Source organism: Carcharhinus amblyrhynchos, chromosome 33 (assembly GCF_965287045.1).
Source record: "Carcharhinus amblyrhynchos chromosome 33, sCarAmb.v2.hapA, whole genome shotgun sequence".
In the NCBI taxonomy this organism is placed as follows: Eukaryota; Metazoa; Chordata; class Chondrichthyes; order Carcharhiniformes; family Carcharhinidae; genus Carcharhinus; species Carcharhinus amblyrhynchos.
In genome coordinates, this window is record NC_137356.1 from 13,405,987 (window position 1) to 13,431,958 (window position 25,972).

General features: G+C 44.2%; 1 protein-coding gene across 1 annotated transcript in view; it reads right to left on the reverse strand.

Moving 5' to 3' along the window:
• LOC145360897 (adhesion G protein-coupled receptor E1-like) overlaps positions 1-25,972 on the reverse strand; it is a 69,289-nt gene that overhangs the window by 35,711 nt on the left and 7,606 nt on the right. The window contains exons 2-4 of the mRNA XM_080216400.1: positions 8,752-8,808; positions 7,134-7,283; positions 2,466-2,548 (exon numbers count right to left, since the gene is read on the reverse strand). Coding sequence (XP_080072526.1) covers positions 2,466-2,548; positions 7,134-7,283; positions 8,752-8,808 — 290 coding nt within the window. The remainder of the gene's footprint in view (positions 1-2,465; positions 2,549-7,133; positions 7,284-8,751; positions 8,809-25,972) is intronic.

Here is a 25,972-nt window from a genome sequence, read left to right on the forward strand (position 1 = left end):
ACTCTGTCTACATTTCTCGCTGCCTCGGCAAAGCAGCAGGCATAATGCGCACCCCAGACATTCCCTCTTCCGTCGGGAAAAAGATACAAAAGTCTGAGGTCACGTACCAACCGACTCAAGAACAGCTTCTTCCCTGCTGCTGTCAGACTTTTGAATGGACTTACCTTGCATTAAGTTGATCTTTCTCTACACCCTCGCTATGACTGTAACACTACATTCTCTCCTACGTACTCTATGAACGGTATGCTTTGTATAGTGCGTAAGAAACAATACTTTTCACTGTATACTAATGCATGTGACAATAATAAATCAAACAATGACTAGATTAAGGTAGAGACTGATAAAAAGACAACCTTTTGATTTCATTATGGTGTTATAGTCATAGCTAGGGTGTAGAGCAAGATCAACTTAATATAAGGTATGTCCATTCAAAAGTCTGACAGCAGCAGGGAAGAAGCTGTTCCTGAGTCGGTTACGTGACCTCAGACTTTTGTATCTTCTTCCTGATGGAAGAAGGTGGAAGAGAGAATGCCTGGGCTGTGTGGGGTCCTTCATTATGCTGACTGCTTTTCCGTGGCAGCAGGAAATGTAGACAGAGTCAATGGATGGGAGGCTGGTTTGAATGATGGACTGGGCTATTTGCCTGTCTTTGCAGGATATGACAGATGGCATGGCGTTCGCTGGAGGCTGGAAGTGGATGAGATGTGTGCTTCCACCTGCAATTGGACTCCGACCACAATCTTACACAGGCTGTCCAATTAACTGATGGTCAGAGTGGAACTCACACTATGATAGGCTCAGCACTGCGGGGAGAGGGGGTGGGGGGTGATGGGGATGGTGGGGCCAGGCTGGGCACCGGGTGATGAAGGTATAACTCCGAGAGCTCCCAGAAGGCTGAGAGGTGCTGATGAGTCACCTCGGGGGCTGCATTATTGTATAAATGAAATCAGCTCAGTAAGATATTGCAGAACTACACTGCAAATTCAAACCACAGACCTCAGAACCTCAGCCTTCAAACTTCTTCTTTTAATCTCTACCTAATATTTAACATTCATCCTTCTTAAATGTCAAAAAAACCCATTCTGGTCAACCAAGGTGTGGGGGGAAAAGAGAAGGAATCTTTCCAGTGAATAGGATAGTTAAGAAGGCAGTTGGGACACTTGCTTTTATCATCCATGGTCTAGGAGCAGGGAGGTTGTACTGGAGTTGTACAGAGCATTGGTAAGGCCACAGGTGGAATACTGTGTGCAGTTCTGGTCACCTCACTATAGGAAGGATAGAAACCTAGAAACATAGAAGATAGGAACAGAAGGAGGCCATTCAGCCCTTCGAGCCTGCTCCGCCATTCATCATGATCATGGCTGATCAAACTCAATAGCCTAATCCTGTGATTGCATTATGTGATTTCACTAGAGGGGGTACAGAGGAGGTTCACTAGGATGTTACCTGGGATGGAGCATTTGAGCTGTAAGGAGGGATTGGATGAGCTTGGATTGTTTTCTCTAGAGCAGAGAAGGCTGAGGGGGGCACATGATTGAGGTGTGTACGATTATGAGGGCATTGAACAAGGTGGACAGGAAGCAGCTGTTCCCCTTTGGTTGAGGGGCCAATCACGAAGGGGCTTAATTTTAAGGTGAGTGGCAGGCAATTCAGAGGGGTTTGAGAAAAAGAAATTCACTTAAGAGGGTGGTGGGAATCTGGAATGCGCTGCTTGGGAAGGAGGTGGAGGCCAAACACCTTACAACCTTTAAAATGTATTTGGATGAGCACTTGAAACATCAGAACATTCAAGGATATGGGATAAGTGCAGGAAAATGGGATTAGTGCAACTTTAATGGTAGTTATTGTCAGTGCAGATTTGATGGGTTGAAGGGCCTTTTTTGCACTTTATGACTATGACCCTTCGTCACTGTAATAACAATTTTGAGTACCTTCAGAACTAGCCAGCCAATTGCCAGGATAGACAATTTCAGGAGCCTGGAAGGTGGTGGGCCCGAATTCTCCGACCTTGCCCATTGTTGGGACTCTCCAGTCCCGCTGCTGTGAATGCTGATTTAAGTTAGGCTTATTTATTAGTGTCACAAGTGGGCTTACGTTAACACTGCAATAAAGTTACTGTGAAAATCCCCTAGTCGCACACTCCGGCACCTGTTTGGGTACACCGAGGGAGAATTTAGCATGGTCAATGCACCTAACCAGCGCATCTTCTGAGCTGTGGGAGGAAACTGGAGCTCCCGGAGGAAACCCACGTAGACACACGGGGAGAATGTGCAAATTCCACACAGACAGTGACCCAAGCTGGGAATCAAACCCAGGCCCTCAGCACTGAGAGACAGCAGTGCTAACCACTGTGTCACCGTGCAGCCCTTGAGATGTGGCTTAGTGCCAAATTCTCCATTCTCGCTGGCAGTGACAGGAGGAGATGTGAGACCGGTGAGTCCTTGGGCAAGGTTTCAATAACTCACCATCACAGATAAATCATTCTGGTTCAGCCGATGAACGAAGGTTTTCAGGTTATCCATTGCGTTTAAGACTCTCGAAGTATTACCTGAAATTGAATTCAGAAGCGATTGGATTTATCAGTGACCAATATTCTGAAGAAGTGTTTTTCCAACTTTGAAAGTTCAATTGGTGTTGTGACTTCCACATTTCTTGCCTGTCAAATAGGAGTGAAATAACTGACCAGGGCATCTGGTAGCAGAGTGGCACAGTCGTTAGCACCACTGCCTCACAGTGCCAGAGACCCAGGTTCGATTCCTGCCTTGGGTCATTGTCCGTGCATTCTCCCCGTGTCAGCTTGGGATTCCTCTGGGCACTCTGGTTTCCTCCAACAGTCCAAAGATGTATGGGTTAGGTGGATTGCTAAATTACCTCTTGGTGACAAGGGGACTACCTAGGGTAAACGCATGGGGTTAGGGCCTGTGTGGGATTATGGTCAGTGTAGACTCAATGGGCTGAATGGCTTCCTTCTGCACTGTAGGGATTCTGTGATTCAGTTATGTGTGAATAAATGGGAGATTATCCACTTCGGTAGCAAAAAATAGGAAGAAACAATACTTTTCACACTTATCCCAGTACATATGACATTAATAAATTAAATCCAACCCAAGGGCGGGATAGAACATAGAACATTACAGTGCAGTACAGGCCCTTTGGCCCTCGATGTTGCACCGACCTGTGAAACCAATCTAAAGCCCATCTAACCGACACTATTCCAATCCCATCCATATGTTTATCCAATGACCATTTAAATGCCCTTAATTTTGGCAAGTCCACTACTATTTCAGGCAGTGCATTCCATGCCCTTGCTACTTACTGAGTAAAGAACCTACCTCTGACATCTGTCCTTTATCTGTCACCCCTCAATTTAAAGCTATGTCCCCTCATGCTAGCCATCTCCATCCAAGGAAAAAGGCTCTCACTGTCCATCCTATCTAATCCTCTGATCATCTTATCTTGTACGCCTCTATTAAGTCACCTCTTCACCTTCTTCTCTCTAACGAAAACAGCCTCAAGTCCCTCAGCCTATCCTCAAAAGACCTTCCCACCATACCAGGCAACATTCTGGTAAATCTCCTCTGCACCCTTTCCAGTGCTTTCACATGCTTCCCATAATGCGATGACCAGAGCTGTACGCAATACTCCAAGTGCGGTCGCGCCGGAGTTTTGTACAGCTGCAACATGACCTCATGGCTCCAAAACTCAATTCCTCTACCAATAAAAGCTAACACACCATATGCCTTCTTAACAACCCTATCAACCTGGGTGCCAACTTTCAGGGATCTATGCACATGGACACCGAGATCTCTCTGCTCATCCACACTACCAGGTAACTTACCATTAGCCCAGTATTCTGTATTCCTGTTACTCCTTACAAAATGAATCACTTCACACTTTTCCGTATTAAATTCCATTTGCCACCTCTCAGCCCAGCTCTGCAGCTTACCTACATTCCTCTGCAAACTGCAACATCCTACTGCACTGTCCACAACTCCACCAACTTTAGTGTCATCCACAAATTTACTAACCCATCCTTCTATGCCCTCATCCAGGTCATTTATAAAAATGACAAACAGCAGTGGCCCCAAAACAGATCCTTATGGTACACCACGAGTAACTGAACTCCAGGATGAACATTTCCCATCAACCACCACCCTCTGTCTTCTTACAGCTAGCTAATTTCTGATCCAAACCGCTAAATCACCCTCAATCCCATACCTCTATATCTTCTGCAATAGCTTACCGTGGGAAAACTTGTCAAATGCTTTACTGAAATCCATATACACCACATCAACTGCTTCATCCTCATCCACCTGTTTGGTCACCTTCTCAAAGAACTCAATAAGGTTTGTGAGACACGACCTACTCTTCACAAAACCGTGTTGACTATCCCTAATCAAATTATTCCTTTCTAGATGATTATAAATCCTATCTCTTATAATCCTTTCCAAAACTTTGCCCACAACAGAAGTAAGAGTCACTAGTCTATAATTACCAGGGTTGTCTCTACTCCCCTTCCTAAACAAGGGGACAACATTTGCTATCCTCCAGTCTTCCTGCACTATTCCTGTAGACAATGATGACCTAAAGATCAAAGCCAAAGGCTCTGCAATCTCCTCCCTATCTTCCCAGAGAATCCTAGGATAAATCCCATCTGGCCCAGGGGACGTATCTATTTTCATACTTTCCAGAATTGCTAACACCTTTTCAATCCTGTCTAGTTTAATAGCCTGTATCTCAATATTCTCCTCGACAAGATTGTCTTTTTCCTGTGTGAATACTGACGAAAAATATTCATTTAGCGCCTCTCCCATCTCTTTGGACTCCACGCACAACTTCCCACTACTGTCCTTGACTGGCCCTAATCTTACCCTAGTCATTCTTTTATTCCTGACATACTTATAGAAAGCTTTAGGGTTTTCCTTGATCCTACCTGCCAAAGACTTCTCATGTCCCCTCCTAGCTCTTCTTAGCTCTCTCTTTAGGTCCTTCCTGGCAAACTTGTAACTCTCAAGCACCCTAACTGAGTCTTCATGTCTCATCTCAACATAAGTCTCCTTCTTCCTCTTCACAAGCGATTCAACTTCTTTAGTAAACCACGGTTCCCTCGCTCGACCACTTCCTCCCTGCTTGACAGGTACATACTTATCAAGGACGTGCAGTAGCTGTTCCTTGAACAAGCTCCGCATTTCAATCCCCTGCAGTTTCCTTCTGCATCCTATATCTCACCTAATTGCATTATAATTTCCTTTTTTTTGGGTTTACCCCGAAACAGGAAAATTGCACTCAAGGTTAACAGACTTTGCATGGTCTGTTCCCCTGACCACTATGCTTGCTGTGGCGGGTGGGATGGGAAAATTCTGATGAAAGTGCTGTTGGCGTGGTGCTACACATCCTTCCACAGGTCCATGGCAGAACTGCCAGGCTTGGGCAGGTTGCTCCAGATTGACTGCCTTGAGGTGAGGGGTGAGTGATGTCTCCTACCAGCGCCATGTGCATTCTTTGCAGCAGTCATCCTGTGCTAGCTACACAGTGGAGTTGTGGAGGTGGAAAGCTGTAGAGTACAGGTAGCCTATTGGAGTTTGTTGACTCCATTATTGGACGTTGACCAGTGTGCAGAATTCTTCCAGACAGAAGCACAGTGCTCAGCTACTGAGTAGCAGATAGATAAACAGGAGATTCTTAAAGTTCTAGTGTTGGCTGCCCAAGAGATTCTTGCTAGTTTGCTGATGAGATTGTAGCAAGTCTTCAGTTTAGCTGAGACTCTCTGAAGGGTGTAGCTTGAAGGTCAGAAACCATAGAAACCCTACAGTGCGGAATGAGGCCATTTGGCCCATCAAGTTTGCATCAATACAAATCCCACCTAGGTCTTATCCCTATAATCCTACATATTTATCTCACTAATCCCACTAACCCGCTATCCTGGGACAGTAAGAGGCAATTTAGGATGACCAATGCACCGAACCTGCACATCTTTGGATTGGGGAAGGAAACTGGAGCAACTGGAGAAAACCCACGCAGACACAGGGAGAACGTGCAGACTCTTCACAGACAGTGACCCAAGCCGGGAATCTGAATGCAGGTCCTTGGCGCTGTGAGGCAGCAGTGCGAACTACTGTGCCATCAGCGTGCACTCCACGATGGGACAGTAGATAGGAAGTTGCTGTGTTCCGAGAATAAACCCATTATCAGGAAGAGTATCAAAGTCTAGTTTCACATTTCACAGACTGACTTGGGATTGATATAACACGACCCACTGATAGGGAGGTAAGGGTGAACATTTGAATAAACTAGGATTGCTTTCACTGGAAAGGTGGAGGCTGAGGGGAAACCAGATAGAGGTCCACAAAATTATGAGAGTTATAGACAGGTTGGATAGTCAGAGGCTTTTTCCCTAGCATGGAAAAGTCAATTCAAGGGGACACAGGTTCAAGGTGAGAGGGGGAAGTTTTTCCCGCAGAGAATGGTGGGTGCTTGGAGCAAGCTGCCTGAGGAGGTGGTGGAAGCAGGCTGGAAAGATTGCATCAGAGGTCAGGAGCTCCATAGACTTAAAAGGCAACATTTAAAGGCATCTGGCTGGTAACAAGAAGAGGGCAGAAATAGAGGGATACAGACCAAGTAAGGACAGAAGTTTTTTTTTTAGTTTAGTTAGGGCATCATGATAAACATGGGCTTGGAGGGCCGAAGGGCCTGCTCCTGTGCTGTACACTTCTTTGTCCTTTGGCAGTGAGTTAACTCACCCCTTTTGTACTTTGTCCTTTGATCTCCACACAGAATTTTCTGCCCTAAATGCTGTGGATGTCAGGGGAAGGAGAGGGAAGAGGTTGGGGGGATTTGGAGACTGTAAGACTGGGGTTGATGCATTCTAGTTAGATTTGGCTATCAAGTGATATGGAGCAAAGGTGAAGAAATGGGGTTGAGTACAGATTGGCCAATATTTAAATGACTGATAAATCATTGCTGCATTCCCTCCAACTCCAAGCCCAATATCAATCACTGTGAAAACCAAATATTGCTGTTTTCTTTTTTAATTCATTTTCTATTTAGACACTCAGAATTCCAACTACATGTTGCGCCTTTATATTTGCATTTCTTGTTCCTCTGAATGCTTAAGAGTCTTGGTAAACTTTCACCTGTGCTTAAAATTCTGCATCCTGTCCCATCAATGAAGAAAGTTTTCCCTGCAATTGGGATATATCCTTCCTCACACACGCAGGACAAAGCTCCATTTGTTGTCTGATATTGTGCATGGGGCCCACACAATATACCCTTATTTTCATCACCTGCAAAAGAAAGCAAAATCATCCAAAAGAAAAGATCTGTTTTCCGACAGACTGAACTATTGTCTGTTACTCAGTGTTTCCTTCTCATCAGCTGAGAGTTTAAAAGCTGGGTGACGGTGGTTAGCACTGTTGCCTCGCAGCATCAGGGACCATGGTTCGATTCCTGCTTTGGGTCACTGTCTGTGCCGAGACTGTATGTTCTCCCCATATCTGTGTGGGTTTCCCCAGCTGCTCTGGTTTCCTCCCACAATCTGAAAGACGTGCTGGTTAGGTGCATTGGCCATGCTAAATTCTCCCTCGGTGTACCTGAATAGGCGCCAGAGCATGGCGACTAGGGGACTTTCACAGTAACTTCATTGCAATGTTAATGTAAACCTACTTGTGACACTAATAAGCTTAGGGCTAATTTTCCCACCACTGCTGTGAAATTGTTTTTGTGATATTGGGGAGGGTGGGAGGGTGAGGGAGGTGGGGGAGCTAAATGCTGGCTTCAGCTCCATGGGACAACTCCTCTGCCATGATGGATGAGAAGAGTTTCAGTTTTGTTAACCCTGTGTACCCAACTCCTGCCTCCCGCCAACTTGGATCCATCGCTCTTTCCATTTGGAGAAAGCCCAATGCTGTGGGGGAGCAGCAATAGTGATATTGTCACTGGACTGAAAACACAGAAAGCCAGTGCAATGTTCTGGGCACCAGGGTTCAAATCCGCCACAGCACATGGTGAAATTTGAATTCAATAATAAAAAATAATCTGGGATTGAAAATCTAATGATAACTATGAAACCATTGTCGGAAAAACCCATCTGGTTCACTTAATGTCCCTTTAGGGAAGGAAATCTGCTGTCCTTAGCCGGTCAGGCCTATTTGTGACTCCAGAGCCAGAGTGACGTGGTTGACTGTCACCTGCCCTCTGAAATGGAGAACAGTTAGGGATGGACAATAAATGCTGACCCAGCTGCGATGCGCACACCCTATGACTTTAAAAAAAAATTAATTCATGGGACATGTGTGTCGCTGGCTGATCTGCATTTATTGCCCATTGCTAGTTGCCTGGGGGCAGTTGAGAGTCAACCACATTGCTGTGGCTCTGGAGTCACACGTAGGCCAGAGTCAGGTAAGGACAGCAGATATCTTTTCCTAAAGGACATTAGCAAACCAGATGGGGTTTTCCGACAGTCAACAATGGTTTCATGGTCATCAGTAGATTCTTAATCCCAGATTTTTTTAAATTGAATTCAAATTCCTCTATCTACGTGGCAGGATTCGAACACGAGTCACTAGAACATCACTGAGTTTCTGGGTTAAGAGTCTAGCGATAATACCTCTAGGCCATCACCTTAGTTCAGGTTTCCAAGCAAATGAACCAAAATTACTGTAATTATCAGCTAAGCAGTCTTCATGAATAAATACAATTACGGAACAGGCACTGAGAAAGTCACGGAATGAAATCGAGGAACACTTAACACACCGGATGAATCAGATGCAGAACCAGAGCCAGAAAATTCAAGTTGCATATCTTCGTCATCTAAAAAAAGGAACACTCTGTAAAGTCTTTGATAAATCCAGAGATAAAGTGAAAAGAATGTAGATTAATATGAGCTAAAGAAAGAAACAGTTACAAACATGACGTTCATTTTCTCCTTATAGGTACTGCACTGATTTCATCTATTATTTATTTGTCTAATATTCTTGATATATGATTCATTCACAGACTCCAATTGAGAATATACCGCACTGTGAGCACATTGTCTAGAACTAATTATTACTAAATCGATAAAGTTCAATGCAGTAAACTGTTATCTGAAACCATTTACAGTGTTAAGTTGGACACAAGGGTCAAAGGCCCACACCAGGGCTCAAACGTGTGATCTAACCCAGAGCCCTGCCTGTTTATTCCCCTGGAGCGGCATCCAGTTTCCCTTTGATTTATTCTTTGCTTCCACAGGTCTTGTGGGCAGTGAGTTCCAGATCATTACACTCTCTGTTTCTTCCTTATTTTCCCACTGCATCTTTCATCCAAAATGGAAAATCTGTCTCTCCCAATCCTTTCATCATCTTCTCAAGGGAAGAACTTATCTTTGGCTATGTTGTCTAATTTTATCATAATCTTCTCCACCTCTATCAAGGGGCAGCATGGGGGCCGGATTCGATTCCCAGCCTTGAATCATTATCTGTGCGGAGTCTGTACATACTCCCCCGCTCCGCCAGCAACCATTTCTGTGAGGGTTTATCCCGGGTGCTTAGCTTTCCTCCCACAGTCCAAAAGATGTGCTGGTTAGGGTGCATTGGCCATGCTAAATTCTCCCTCAGTGTACCCGAACAGGCGCCGGAGTGTGGCGACTTGGGGATTTTCAAAATAACTTCACTGCAGTGTTAATGTAAGCCTATCTGTGACGCTAATAAGCTTAAGGTTAATTTTCGCACCTCTGCCGTGAAATTGTTTTAGTGATATTGGGGGGTGGGAGTTGGGGGCTAAGTGCTGGCCTCGGCGCCATGGGACAACTCCTGTGCTCTTCTTTGAGGTACAGCTGTGGTACATTCCCCTCCCTCCCCCCACCATCTCTCCTCCCGGAGAGGAATGGCAGCCTCAGTTCAACATATCGGAGAGTTCAGCGCTCCTTCACTGGAGTGTCCACCTCAATTCTCCAGGTGTGGGCCGTGAACCTGGAAAGGTTGCATCACAGGCCAGAAGCTCTATAGACCAAGCCGCAGTTAATACTTTCATTCCTGTGCCATGGTGGATTAGAAGAGTTTTAGTTTTGTCACCCCTATGTACCCAACTCCTGCCTCCCGCCAACTTGGACCCATCGCTCTTTCCATTTGGAGAAAGCCCAATGCTGTGGGGGAACAGCGGCATAGTGATATTGTCACTGGACTGAAAACATAGAAAGCCAGTGCAATGTTCTGGGCTCCTGGCCCCGCCACAGCACATGGTGAAATTCAAATTCAATAATAAAAAATAATCTAGGATTGAAAATCTAATGATGACCATGAAACCATTGTCGATGGTCAGAAAAACCCATCTGGTTATCTTAATGTCCCTTTAGGGAAGGAAATCTGCCATCCTTATCCGGTCTGGCCTACATGTGACTCCAGACCCACAGCAATGTGGTTGACTCTCACCTGCCCTCTGAAATGGAGAACAGTTAAGGATGGATAACAAATGCTGATCCAGCCACAATGCCCATACCCTGTGTCTTTCTTAAAAAATTAATTCATGGGACATGTGTGTCGCTGGCTGATCTGCATTTATTGCCCTAGAGGGCAGTTGTGAGTCAACCACATTGCTGTGGCTCTGGAGTCACATGTAGGCTAGACGCAGGTGAAGACGGCAGATTTCTTTCCCTAAAGGGGCATTAGTGAACCAGATGGGTTTTTCCTACAGTTGACAATGGTTTAATGATCCTCAGCAGATTCTTAATCCCAGATTTTTTTTTGTTGAATTCAAATTCCACCATCTGCCATGGCGGGATTCAAATGCGGGTCACCAGGACATCAGCTGAGTTTCTGGGTTAAGAGTCTCATGATAATTCCTCTAGGCCACCACCTTAGTTCGCGTTTCCAAGCAAATGAACCTAAATTACTTTAATTATCAGCTAAGCGTTCTTCATGTATAAATACAATTACGGAACAGGCACTGAGAAAGTCACAGAATTAAATCGAGGAACAGATATCTTACCAAATGAATAAAATGTTACGTTACAGCCTGAGAATTCATCTTGCTGGGAATGATCTGCAAAGTCTTTGATAAATCCAGAGATAAAGTGAAAAGAATGTGGATTAATACGAGCCAAAGAAAGAAACAGTTACAAATAAGAGGGAAAAGGGACAACATTGTCCCCTAACATGACCTTCATTTTCTCCTTATGGGTACTCCACTGATTTCTTCGATTATTTATTTGTCTAATATTCTTGATATATGACTCATTCACAGACTCCAACTCGAGAATATACCGCATTGTGAGCGCATTACCTAGAACTAATTATTACAAAATTGATAAAGTTTAATGCAGTAAACTGTGGTACATTCCCCTCCCTCCCCCCACCATCTCTCCTCCCGGAGAGGAATGGCGGCCTCAGTTCAACATATCGGAGAGTTCAGCACTCCCTCACTGGAGTGTCCACCTCAATTCTCCAGGTGTGGGCCGTGAACCTGGAAAGGTTGCATCACAGGCTAGAAGCTCTATAGACCAAGCCGCAGTTAATACTTTCATTCCCGCACTGTGGTGGATGAGAAGAGTTTTAGTTTTGTCACCCCTGTGTACCCAACTCCTGCCTCCCGCCAACTTGGACCCATCGCTCTTTCCATTTGGAGAAAGCCCAATGCTGTGGGGGAACAGCGGCATAGTGATATTGTCACTGGACTGAAAACACAAAACTAGTGCAATATTCTGGGCACCTGGGTTCAAATCCCGCCACAGCACATGGTGAAATTTGAATTCAATATTAAAAACAATGTGGGATTGAAAATCTACAGATGACCATGAAACCATTGTCGATTGTCGGAAAAACCCATTTGGTTCTCTTAATGTTCCTTGGGGAAGGTCTGGCCTACATGTGACTCCAGAGCCTCAGCAATGTGGTTGATTGTCACCTGCCCTCTGAAATGGAGGACAGCTAAGGATGGACAATAAATGCTGACCCAGCCACAATGCCTACATCCTGTGATTTTTAAAAAAAAATTAATTTGTGGCACATGTGTGTCATTGGCTGATCTACATCTATTGCCCATCCCTAGTTGCCTGAAGACAGTTGAGAGTCAACCACATTGCTGGGGCTCTGGAGTCAAATGTAGGCCAGACTTGGGTAAGGACAGCAGATTTCCTTCCCTAAAGGACATTAGTGAACCAGATGGGTTTTTCCTGACAGTCGACAATGGTTTCATGGTTGTCAATAGATTCTTAATTCCAGATTTTTTTTATTGAATTCAAATTCCACCATCTGCCATGGCGGGATTTGAACGTGGGTCACCAGAACATTTGCTGAGTTTCTGGGTTAAGAGTCTAGCGATAATATCTCTAGGCCATCACCTTAGTTCAGGTTACCAAGCAAATGAATCAAAATTTCTTTAATTATCAGCTAAACATTTTCATGAATAAATACAATTACGGAACAGGTACTGAGAGAGCCATGGAATTAAATCAAGGAACAGATACCTTACTGAATAAATCAAATAGAAAATCATAGACAGAAAGTTCATGTTGCATATCTTCTTCAACTTGATAGGATTACCTTCCAAAGTCTTTGATAAATCCAGAGATAAAGTGAAAAGAACGTGGATAATACGAGCCAAAGAAAGAAATAGTTACAAACAAGAGGGAAAAGGGACAATGTTGCCCCCTAACATGACCTTCATTTTCTCCTTACGGGTACTCTGATGATTTCTTTTATTATTTATTTGTCTAATATTCTTGATATACGATTCATTCACAGACTCCAACTCGAGAATATACCGCACTGTGACCGCATTGTCTAGAACTAATTATTACTAAATCAATAAAGTTTAATGCAGTAAACTGTTATCTGAAACCATTTACAGTGTTAAGTTGGCCACAAGGGTCAAAGGCCCACACCAGGCTCAAACGTGTGATCTAACCCAGAGCCCTGCCTGTTTATTCCCCTGGAGTGGCATCCAGTTTCCCTTTGATTTATTCTTTGCTTCCACAGGTCTTGTGGGCAGTGAGTTCCAGATCATTACACTCACTGTTTCTTCCTCATTTTCCCACTGCATCTCTCATCCAAAATGGAAAATCTGTCTCTCCCCATCCTTTCACCATCTTCTCAAGGGAGCAACTTTTCTTTGGCTATGTTATCTAATTCTATCATAATCGTCTCCATCTTATCAAGGGGAGGCATGGGGGGGGTGGGCGCAGTGCTTAGCACTGTTGCTTCATAGCACCAGGGAACTGGGTTCGATTCCCAGCCTTGAATCACTGTCTGTGCGGAGTCTGTACATTCCCCCCACGTCTGTGTGGGTTTCCTTTGGGTGCTCTGCTTTTCTCCCACAGTAAGAAGTCTCACAACACCAGGTTAAAGTCCAAACAGTTTATTTGATAGTAATCCCACAAGCTTTCGGAAACGCTGTTCCTTCGTCAGGTGTGTGGAAGGTTCTGATCAGACAGGGGCATATAAAGACACACACAGTTTACTGATTAGAATGTGAGTCTTTACAGTTAACCTGCTATTCAAGTCTTAAAGATGCAGACAATGTGAGTGGAGATAGCATTAGCATAGGTTAAAGAGATGTGTATTGTCTCCAGACAGGACAGTAAGTGAGATTTTGCAAACCCAGACAAGACATGGGGGGTACAGATAGTGTGACAGACAGTTAGATAGATAGGGGTTTACAGATAGTTACAGATAGAGACTTCTTACTGTGTTTACTCCAGTCCAACGCCAGCATCTCTACATCATTCTTCTCGCAGCCCATGAATGCTCAGGTTAGGTGGATTGGCCATGCTAAATTACCCCTCAGTGTCTAATGATGTGCAAGTTAGGTGGATTGGCCATGCTAAATTGCCCCTTAATGTCAGGGAGATTAGCAGGGCAAATACATGGGTTACGGGAATAGGATGGGATTGTTGTCGGTGCAGGCTCGATAGGCTGAATGGCTATTTCTGCACTGTAGGGATCCTATGGTTTATGATCAAACCATGAAGTAAAAGGTTAATGAATGAATGGAATCAGAGCTCCTCAGAGTATTTTCATTTGATTATTTTTATGCATTTAACGAAATTCGATGTTCCTGATTTCTGGATTGTTACTCACCACCTCTAGCAGCAGGCCATTCAGGCCAAATCCACAGCAACGCTGCAACAAAAACCCAAAAACATCTGTTAAACTTTGTTTGCATCTGTAACTGACAGGAGACAGATTTTCAGATCCGAGTGTGTTGTGCAAATATCACCAGTTTAAAAGTTAATTAAAGTTAAAAGCTTATTTATTAGTGTCACAAGTAGGCTTAATTAAGAACATACATAAGAACATAAGAAATAGGAGCAGGAGTAGGCCAACTAGCCCTTCGAGCCTGCCCCGCCATTCAATAAGATCATGGCTGATCTGTCGTGGCTCAGTTCCACATTCCCGCCCTCTCCCCATAACCCTTAATCCCCTCTCTCATCAAAAACCCATCAACCCGCTTCTTAAAAATATTTAGCGAGGCAGCCTCCACCACTTCAACGGGCAGTGAATTCCAGAGATTCACCACCCTTTGAGTGAAGAAGTTCCTCCTCAACTCTGTTCTAAACCGCCCCCCCTTTATCTTGAGGCTGTGCCCCCTAGTCCTACTATCCTTTCTGAGCGGGAAGAGTCTCTCCACCTCTATCCTATCCATCCCATTCATCATCTTATACGTCTCAATGAGATCTCCCCTCATTCTTCTAAACTCTAACGAGTACAAGCCTAATTTATTCAGCCTCTCCTCATAGCTCAACCCCCTCAACTCTGGCATCAGCCTAGTAAACCTCCTCTGCACTCCCTCCAAGGCCAAAATATCCTTGCATAAGTATGGCGCCCAAAACTGCGGTCCAGCTGCGGCCTCACCAATGCCCTATACAGCCGCAGCAAGACCTCCCTACTTTTATATTCAATCCCCCTTGCGATGAAGGCCAGCATCCCATTCGCCTTCCTGACCACCTGCTGCACCTGCAAGCTGGGTTTTTGCGACTCATGCACAAGGACCCCGAGGTCCCTCTGCACCGTTGCCTGCTGCAGTTTTTCTCCACATAAGTAATAATCCTTCCTACCATTATTCCTACAAAAGTGGACCACCTCGCACTTGCCAACATTAAATTCCATTTGCCATTTCCTGGCCCATTCGCCCAGCCTATCTAGATCCTTCTGTAGACTCTCCCCACCCTCCGCACAATTTGCCTTTCCACCAATTTTGGTGTCATCAGCAAATTTCGACACCCTACACTCGGTTCCCTCCTCCAGATCATCTATATAAATGGTAAATAGCTGAGGCCCCAGCACCGACCCCTGGGGCACTCCACTAGTCACCAACCGCCAATCCGAATAGCACCCATTGACCCCCACTCTCTGCCTCCTATTTGACAACCAGTCCTCTATCCATGCTAACACCCTACCCCCAACTCCATGACCCCTGACCTTCTGCAATAACCTCTTGTGAGGTACCTTGTCAAACGCCTTCTGAAAATCAAGAAAGACCACATCCACCGGCTCTCCTCTATCCACCGCCCTAGACACATCCTGCAGTTAATCCTGCAATGAAGTTACTGTGAAAATTCCCTAGTCGCTACACTCCAGTGCCTGTTCAGGTACAACTGAGGGAGAATTTAGCACAGCCAGTGCACCTAACTGGCATGTCTTTTGGACTGTGGGAGGAAACCTAAGCACACGGAAGAAACCCACACAGACATGGGGACAACATGCCAACCGGACCACCTGGAGGAAACCCACGCAGACACGGGGAGAACATGCCGACTCGACACAGACAGTGACCCACGCCAGGAATTGAGCCTGGGTCCCTGGCGCTAAGAGGCAGTGGTGCTAACCACTGTGCCACTGTGCCACCACCAATACAATTTACAGCCTTTAGACAAAGTCTGTGAGACTCAGGGTAGATTGATTAGCCTCGATCCAAAGCAATGCTTACATACCTAGGCCCTGTGACTAGCCTGGGGCGCAAGTCCCGTAACGGCCTAAATCTCATGAGGGCAAAAACGGGATTTGCTGGCGAAATTTCAGATTGAAACCCCTCCACTGGTGACCTAACCAGGAAGGGATTGAGCCTTTTTAGCATATTTTGTAATCAATTTGAACAACATTTTAGGCCTTGCTGCCACTACTTCCACCACCCTCATTGTCTCATCCCACCCAGGTGGCATGACGTCACACCGCTGTGATGTCACCACCGGTTTTAAAAATGAAAACTGCCCATGATGATCATGTTGCAGTGTGCGCAGATAAGTGTAGCCCCCAGGTGGTGGAGGACATAGCTGGGCAGTGGTCTGGTACTGTTACCTTGACACTGCCCCCGGCGCTGCCAAATGCCACCCTGACGGTACAAACGCCCTGTCCCCTCACCCGGTCCTCCAGCCAATGTTTGGAATTTTGCAAGGTTGGGTAAGTTCAACACTTTGCCTGTTGTGAGGGGTGGCAGGGTTGCACAGAGGAGCAGCACAGTGGTTAGCACTGCTGCCTCAAAGGGCCAGAGACGTGTGTTCGATTCTGGCTTTGAGTGACTGTCTGTGTCAGTTTTGCACTTTCTCCCTGTGTCTGTTTCCTCCCTCACTCCAAAGATATGCAAGTGAGGTGGATTGGCCATGCTAAATTTCCCCTTAATATCCAAAGATGTGTAGGTTTGAATGATTAGCCATGAGAAATGTGTGGGGATAGGATGGTGGAGAGGGCCTGGGATAGTCAGTGCAGACTCAATGGGCTGAATTGCCTCTGCTACACTGTAGGCACTCTATCATAAAAGTGGAAGGGGGTGTGCCATTTGATATGATCCACCAGTCATGGGAACATACAACCTACATATATGACAGCACACTTTCATATACCACACTACTCATTGCAGGCAGAATGTATCACTTCCTCAATCCGTAGAATCCCTACTGTGCAGAAGGAGACCTTTCAGCCATCGAGTCTGCACTGACAACAACCCCACCTAGGCCCTATCCTCGTAATCCCCACATTTACCCCACTAACCTACGCATCCCAGGACATTATGGGGAAATTTGGCATGGCCAATCAACCAAACCCGCACACTTTTTGGACTGTGGGAGGAAACCGGAGCACCTGGAGGAAACCCACGCAGACACGAGGAGAATGTACAAACTCCACACAGTCAGTGACCCAAGCCGGGAATTGACCCCACTGTGAGGCAGCAGTGCTAACCACAGTGCCACCGTGTCGCCCTAATGGCAGCATCCTGTTAATTGAGAAACCTTTCGTGTTGGTGCCACATAGCTTCACATGTCCTGTTTCAAGATAGAAAATGCAGCATGTCATTAGATACCAGATCATTTATTTGAACAATATTGATTAAGGGGCAAATATTGGCCATGACACAATGAGCATATTCGTCTGCTTTGCTGTGACATCGCACAATATTTAACCTTCAACAAACATCATTAAAACAGATAATCTGCTCATTGCTGCATTCAAGTTGTTTTGTTTAATTCATTCATGGGACCTGGGTCCAGCACTTATTGCCCAACCTTAGTTGCCCTTGAACTGAGTGGCTTGCTCGGCCATTTGAGAGTCAACCATATTGCTGTGGCTCTGGAGTCACAGGTCAGCCAGACCAGACTGTTTGAGCCTCTCGGTTGTAATTCAGTAAAGGAGGCACGAGTTCAGCTTCTTCATAAACTATCTTCACTTCTTTGATCTAATTTCACATACATACGATTCTCCTCCAACACCCAGTGCCACCCTTATATATTAGTGACTTCTATTCAATAACCGACGTCAAATTAGGGCTCAATTGGAAGGTCTGTTAATCCATTCCTAACAGTCTCCTTCCTTGGAAGAAAAATTGAATATTGTTTCCACAGAAAAACAGAAAATGCAAAACATACAATTTCCCCTTCCTCTTTTTTTATATTTCTTGGTAGAGAGAAAAAAAAATACATCCACAGAGAAATATACCTTTCCTCAATAATGTCCAAAATTTTCTTCAAAGTAGCCCCTCTCTCAGTAAAACAATTGGAGAATTGATAACGACTATCGACCCATTTAATTTTTGATACTTCCCCTTTGTCCAGCATTTGCTTTAAACTGGCTGTGCCAATCCTCAACCTTTTCTCATTCACACTTTTTGTGGTGTGTACATTTTCCCAAAGGGATTGATTGTCAGTGTGACACTCAATGGGTATTTTCCCCGAATCCCCTAACCCCAAAATTTCTGTTAATATCTGTGATATGAAAAAGCCCGTATCCACTGCCTCTAAAAGGCTTCGTGTCTTGGTGGCCACTTTCCTCATTTTCTTTGTTTCCACATAAGGGGGCAACATTTTCCCCAAAAGAAATATCATAAAACCTCCCACGCTTGAAAACCCATCACATTAATTGGCATAGGATTCATCACTAAAAACTGTAAGTTTCAGGTGTTTAAGATCACCCAAAAACGGGAACCTCAAAACACATCCCTGCATTTTTAGTTTGGTCAATGTTTTGTTTGCTCTCACTATGTCTTCCATTGTAGGATCATGTGATGCCACGTATGTAGGTTGGCAGATAGAGTTTAATGTGGGTAAATATGAAGTTGTGCATTTTGGTCGGAAAAATAGGAAGGCAGCTTATTATCTCAATAGGGGGAATGACTTTGGTGTGCTCCAGTGCAGAGGGATCTGGGTGTCCTTGTTCACGAGTCACCAAAAACTAGCATGCAGGTACAGCAGATAATAAAGAAAGCAAATAGAATCTTGGCATTTATAGCTAAAGGAATAGAATATAAAGGTAAGGAAGTATTGTTGCAACTTTACAGGGCATTGGTGGGGCCTCACCTGGAGTATTGTGCACAGTTTTGGGCTCCTTATTTGAGCAAAGATGTCGTGGCAATGGAGGCAGTTAGAGGAAGTTCAATAGATTTGACTACAGAGATGAGGGGTATGAAAAGAGATTGTATAGCCTACACTCTGGAATTTAGAAGAATGAGGGGAAATCAAATTGAGGTATACAAGATGATAAGAGGCATGGATAAAGTAGGTGTGGAGCAGATGCTTCCGCCTGGAGGGCATTCTAGGATGAGAGGTCATAGTCTTAGGATAAGGGGTAGCAAATTTGAGGTTGAGGGGAAACTACTTCTCCCAAAGAGTTGTGAATCTGTGGAATTTGCTACCCCAAAATGTGGTGAATGCTGGGATCGGTGAGTAAATTTAAGGAGGTGTTAGACAGATTTTTAATTGGTAATGGGTTGAAGGGTTATGGGGAGAAGGCAGGAAAATGGGGATGACAAGCATATCAGCCATGTTTGAATGGTGGAGCGGACTAGATGGGCTGAATGGCCTGATTCTGCTCCTAGATCTCATGAACTTTCATTTTTGCATTGAACTCTAGGACAACGCTCAATCTGATCTGTCTGCCTAGCCAATTCACTTGCCCAATCAAACTTCAGAGTTCCTCTTTTTGCTTCTTAGAAACCACCGCATCCTTTGTGAAGCCCTACCATGACTAATTGCTATTGGCTGATACTCTCCAAATAAGATTGCTGATGTGAAGTGACACCTGACTCTATCTGTCCAATTTCCAGCCCAATATATTTGAAAGTGCCTGAAGCCTGATTTCCAACCCTGAATTTCTTCCTCATCCCAGTGTCTACTATAGCTTCGAAATCACTACTGCCGCCCCACACAAAATCATCGACATGCATCTTAAAGATACCAGAAAGATTTCCTTCATAATGCCAGTAAAACATTGCAGGATCTGCTTTCAATGGGCAACAGCCAAACTTTAACAAAACCAACCTTACCAAAAAAAACCAAACTCTAGACGTATCATTTATTTAACTTCCAGAGTACCCTTTCTTTGTTAACTGTCTCTTTAGGAGGATGCAGAAAGTTGTCTCTCGGAAGCTGATGTTCTGAAAAAGGCAGCTTTTATATCTATAGATTTACATTCCAATGCATTTGTAGCTAACAGAGCCAAGAAGATCTTTAAAATAACCTTCCCTGCTGTAGGTGAATCCATCCTTAAATCTAAATCCCCTCACGACAAGCCTGGCCTTTGCCTTATACATTCCATCAGGAAGCACCTTTTCCGTGCAAATCCATCTGTGATATAGAGCTCTTTGTCCCCTATCTGGTACCTCCGTGTATACCCCAAATTCACTCCAACAGTTCAACATCTTTTATAACTTTTTCATCTAATTTCTTGGAGGCAACCAACATCTCACAAGTATGTGGGCTTCTACTCCTAGTAGCATTTGTAATCGTACCCATATTCTGAGACCGTGTCACATTCCAACCCCCTATCCCACCTGACATCTTGTTCTGCGCTACCACTGCTTGATCTTTTCCTCCTGTTCTGAGATGTTCTTTCAATGGTTCTCAATCTCTTCCTATGAATATGTTCACTATCACACTTACTGTCTGAGCAGACGCTACGTTTCTGTGCCCCCCATTTTTGAACTTTGTGTTCCCGCTCCGTGGTCCTGATGCCCTCCTCTGTATTCTGTATATTCAACCAGTGTTTATACTTAAAGTGGCCTTCCCTGCTCCACTAATGACAGTTGCATCGTTCCCTTCAGGCAAGTAAGTCACTTTTGTACCAACTTTGGCAATCGTACTTTCGGAAAAATGGCTTGTTCTAGTTCATCGGAAATATTGTGTTCCTCCACAGATACCCTATCAATTTAAGTTAACTAGTTCTCAGTTTTGTAACATGTGAATATCAGATGAACCTGGTTCCCCATCATGTTCGTCTACTCTAAATTTGCATGTTGCAAAACAATTGTTTTGCCATCAATGCCTTGCTAGAAAATGGTGTTTGATGGCCGTACATTGTGCCTTAAAGCTCTGCAAATTCTTTTCAGAGATTTCTGCTTCAAAAATGGTCCTCTACTTCTGTGCAATGCATTTAAATGCCCAGCCAAGGCAGAGCTAATTGTAATCCTTCCCCAAGCTGGACGCTGGTCATTCAGAATGGATGGAACTTTAGGATTCCTTCTGAATACTAATTGACGGGACTATAGCTCCCCAACCATCTGCAATGAATTATTTGCAAGTACCAGTCATGCCAAGGCTGAACTTTAACTTGAAATCTGGTCTATCTGCCAAAACTTTCCAGAGCATGTCATCTGTTAGCGCATGGTTTCTCTCACATATCCCATTAGTAAATGGGTTTTCCACAATCGTATTCATGTTTTCACACATATCCCGAAACTCATCATTAGTAAATCCCACACCCCCCCCCCCCCCCCCCACTGTCCATATGGAACTTTGCTGGTGATCTCATACCTGTCTCTCTCCAATAACTGTTGCCTTATCATTTTCTATATCCGGTTTCCATGTGCCTTTCTTCATTGACAGTCTACTCAGAAGCAAAGGTATCTCACTTGACACAACATCTGTGCTAATGAGATGGTTCGCTCTGGCAATACTGCAAGGGATCAACACTCTTTTCAGTGACTTCAGGGTATTATTATCCCCAAACCTGAAACTTGTGGAACTTACAAATTCCTTAACCTTGTTCTGGTTTTCAGCATTTAAAGAGCCCAGGTAACATTTTAACCAGCCAATTCCACACACAGTAGATGTGCAGCCACTGTCCAATACAGCAGAATTAAAGGATTCTGCAACCAAAACTTTCATTATAGGAGTAAAGTTTCTCGTTAATAAGACAATCCCTTCTTCCTGATCATTACCTTTTTGCTCTTCTGATTCTTCCATGTCATGCGTAGCTTCAAACACTCTATTAGATCATTTCGGGCAGTTGAAAGGATAATGTAATTTAGAGTCACTCTGAAAACACTGATTTATCAAACCCTGGGCATTTCTGGGATTCATTTTCCTATCACTTCTCTCCATATCCTTCCTTCTGCCATAGATATTAAAGAGGTTTCAACCCTCGTAATTTCTGGGTTCCAATCTTCTGCATACTCTCATAGCTGGTTTATGCCTGTACGATTTCACCATTCTGTCAACAGTCTGCTTGCCGCTGTCTGTTTTATCACTGACTGACCCATTTATGTTATAAAAGCCGCAGGAATAGAATGTTTCCCTATAAAAAAAATTTCTAAGGCCTCTGACATTTGATCATATAAGGTGTGTTTGTCTACAAACTTAACTTCTTTCAAAACCAGGACCCTATCCATACTTATAATTTTCACACAGCCCAGTAACTTAAATGCCAATGCGGACTGTGGCATTTCCAGGCAGTGTTTTTGCAGCCTTTTATATAGTCTGCTAAATTCCACCACATATTCCTCAATAGAAATGTCCTCTGATTTCCAAAAGCTAACCAAGGCTTCATACACACTCAGTAAGCCATCTTTCTGATGGATCTTATCCATAAAGGTTAATAAGATGTCCAGACCTTCCTCCGAGTCCAACTGTTCCAACTCTAATTTGGAAAATACTTTGCATCTAATTTGACTTCTCTCTGGAAAAGAAAGAGCCAAAACCATCCCTTGTTTTCTCATCCCCAAACTGGTTACCTTAATCCATACGGTGACTTCGCTTTTCCATTGGTCATAATGTTGACAGTGTGAAAATAACAGTGGATAGTCATATCCTGACACCTTTACTATCGGTTCAGCCATTTTGTTGTTTCCTACTCACTCCTTTGTTGATTAGAATTTGAGTGAAGTCTTGCCCTTTTTTTGAAGAAGTCATAACTTGTAGCCCTTTACTTGGAACCAGGAACCATCCTTTGCTAATGCTGTTTGAGCTTCTCAGTTGTAGTTTAGAAATAGAGACATGAGTTCAGCTTCTTCATAAACTACATTTATTTCTTTAATCCAACTCCACACATAATTATCCGCCAACACCCAGTGCCACCTGTAACCTCTTTATATATCAGTGACTTCTATTGAATAATTGATATCAATTAGGATTTAATTGGAAGGTCTGTTAATCCATTCCTAGCACAGGAAAGTGCAGCAGACTTCCTTCCCTAAATCCAGACGGGTTTTTCTGACAACCAACAATAGTTTCACAGTCATCAGCAGATTCTTAACGCCAGATATTTTTTATTGTATTCAAGTTCCACCATCTGCCATGGTGGGATTCGAATCCAGGTCTCCAGAACATTAACTGAGTTTCTGGATTAATAGTCTCCCGATAATCCCATGAGGCCATCACCTCCTCTGGTTTTCCTTCGTTAGTGATGTTTTTGGGTGTTTCCACTTCTGGGGGAATCTTGAACTAGGGTTCACAGTTTAAAAATAAGGGGCCACCTATTTAAGATGGAGATGCGGAGAATTCTTTTCACCCAGAGGGTGATGAGTCTCTGGAACTCTCTTCCTCAAAAGGCAACGGAAGCAGTCTTTGAATATTTTTAAGGCAGAGGTGGATAAATTCTTAATTAACGTGGGGATGAAAGGTTATTGGAGGTGGGCAGGAATGTGGGGTTGAGGTTATAATCAGATCAACCATGATATTGTTGAATAGCAGAGCAGGCTCGAGGAGCCGAGTGGCCTACTCCTGCTTCTAATTCAAATGTTTGCATGACCTAAAGTGTAAGCGATGCAGTGTAACGGCAGGATTTTATTTCATGTTCTTCTTTTTGCAATGTTACAACACCCTGGGGCCCTCAGTATAAAACAAGTCAGCCTCGGAGTCTGAGCCAGTGAAGTTGGCCAACTGTTTGCTAATTGCACCGATTCAGAATCCTGGAGCAGGTCTAATTAGGAACGGAGAGACTCTCTGAAGCTTGATTCATCTGACATCTTTTCAGTCGGTGGAAAAGGGAAATAGTCATCAAAAGCCACTGTCTGAGGTTTCGGAGATGTTGGAGCACAATCTTATGTCACGAGACAAATCTGTCATTTGTGCTGACCCGTGTGCATCCTGCCAACTAATAAAGAAAAAGGAAGATGACCACAAATGTTGTCGCCAAACCTGACAGTCGCAATGGGACTCCTTTTCCATTTCTTGAAAGCCAATCCACTTATCTTTGAGCAGCAGGCCTTAATTTTAGGAGCAACTTAATTTAAAAATAAAAACTTGAGCTGCCAGTATGGGCCACACAGTGGTTAGCACTGCTGCCCCACAGCGCTTGGAACCTGGGTTCAGCTCCAGCCTCAGGTGACCGTCTGTGCAGAGTTTGTAAGTTCTCCTCATGTCTACGTGGGTTTCCTCCAGGTGCTCCGGTTTCCTCCCACAGTCTAAAGATGTGCAGTTTAGGTGATTGGCCGTGCTAAATTGCCCCTTAGTGTCCAAAGATGTGTAAATTAGGTGGATTGGCCATGCTAAATTGCCCCTTACTGTCCAAAGATGTGTAAATTAGGTGGATTGGCCATTCTAAATTGCCCCTTAATGTCCAAAGATGTGATTGTTATGTGGATTGGCCATGCTAAATTGCCCTTTAGTGTCCAAAGATGTGCAGGTTATGGGGATTAGCAGGGTAAATGAATGCGTGGGGTACAGGGATACAGCTTGGGTAAAGTGCTCTGTCAGAGTCAGTGCAGATTCTCTGGGCCAAATGGCCTCCTTTTGCACTGCAGGGAGTCTATGATATTACAACAGTTGTGTACATTCAGCTTCCTTCGATGCCAATGTTTAACCCCGTACACACACATCGTTCTGAATTGTAAAGAATTCGTTCTAAATGTTAGAGAGACTGAATGGGTGGCAGAGGAGATTGACTAGCATGCTGCCTGGGATTCAGAATTCCAGGTATATAGAAAGACGTGTGAAGCTGGGCTTGCTCACTTTGCAGTGGAGAGTAACGTTAAGGAGAGATCTAATAGGGGCATTCAAAATGATTGAAAGATTTTTCTGGAAATTAGGAGGAACAGTTCCAACCATCCAGATGGTCATAAAAGACTCGGTGAGTGAGGTGGGGTGAGTTTTGTTTGAAGCGCAGCAAGTTGTTATAACCTGGGCTGTGCATTCTGGAAAAGAGTGGAGAAAGCAGATTCAATTGTGGCTTCCAAAAGAGAACTGGATATAAAACTTGCAAAGGAAAGCAAAATTACAGGGTTACGAGGACATAGCATGAGGAGTGGGATTGATTGGATTGCTCATTGTAAGAACGGGCATTGGCATGATGGGCTGAATGGCCTTCTGTAAGACTCCATTTCTTTACCATTCATACCTCATATATTTTTGGAGAGTACTTTTTTCTGCTGTTGCTCTCTGTAACAGTGCCTCTTCCGATCGATATTTCCCATTTTTTTTTGTTCTATTGGATGTAAGCAGTTATACAGGGCTTTGGTTTGGCCACACCTGGAATACTGTGTGCAGTTTTGGTCTCCTTATCTGAGGAAGGATGTTGTTGTCGTAGTGGGAGTGCAGGGAAGATTTACCAGGCTGATTTCTGAGATGGCAGGACTGACAAATGCGGAGAGATTGAGTTGGTTAGGATTATATTCACTGGAGTTCAGAAGAAAGGGGGGTGGAATCTCATAGAAACCTACAAAATTCCATCAGGATCAGACAGGGTAGATGCAAGAAGGATGTTCTTAATGGTGAGGGTGTATAGAAACAGGGGTCACAGTCAAAGGATAAGGGTAGATGGTTTCGGAGCTAAAGAGAAATTTCTTCACCCAGTGAGTGGTGAGCCTGTGGAATTCATTACAACAGAAAGCAGTTGAGGCCAAAACATTGTGGGGGGACCTTTCCCATCATGCTCTCCATGTGAATGATAAGAGGTGGGGGTGGGGTTGGGGGAGGTGGGGGTGGACCATGCAAACATCCATTGATTTCGGACGGCATTTTCCAGTTTTGGGGCAAGCTCAGCCAGAAAATCCCATCCTATAGTTTTCAAGAAGGAGTTGGATATAGCTCTTGGGACGAAGGGAGTCAAGGGATATTGGGGGGGAGGTGGTGGGATCAGACTGTTGAGTTGGATGATCAGCCAAGATCATAATGAATTGCAGAACAGGCTTGAAGGACCGAATGGTCTCTTACTGCTCCTATTTTTCTATGTTTATGATATATTTCTAAATCAGGATGGTCAGTGCTTGGAGGGAAACTTGCAGGTTTAAAGTTTATTTATTAGTGTCACAAGTAAGCTTACATTAACACTGCAATGAAGTTACTGTGAAATTCCCCTAG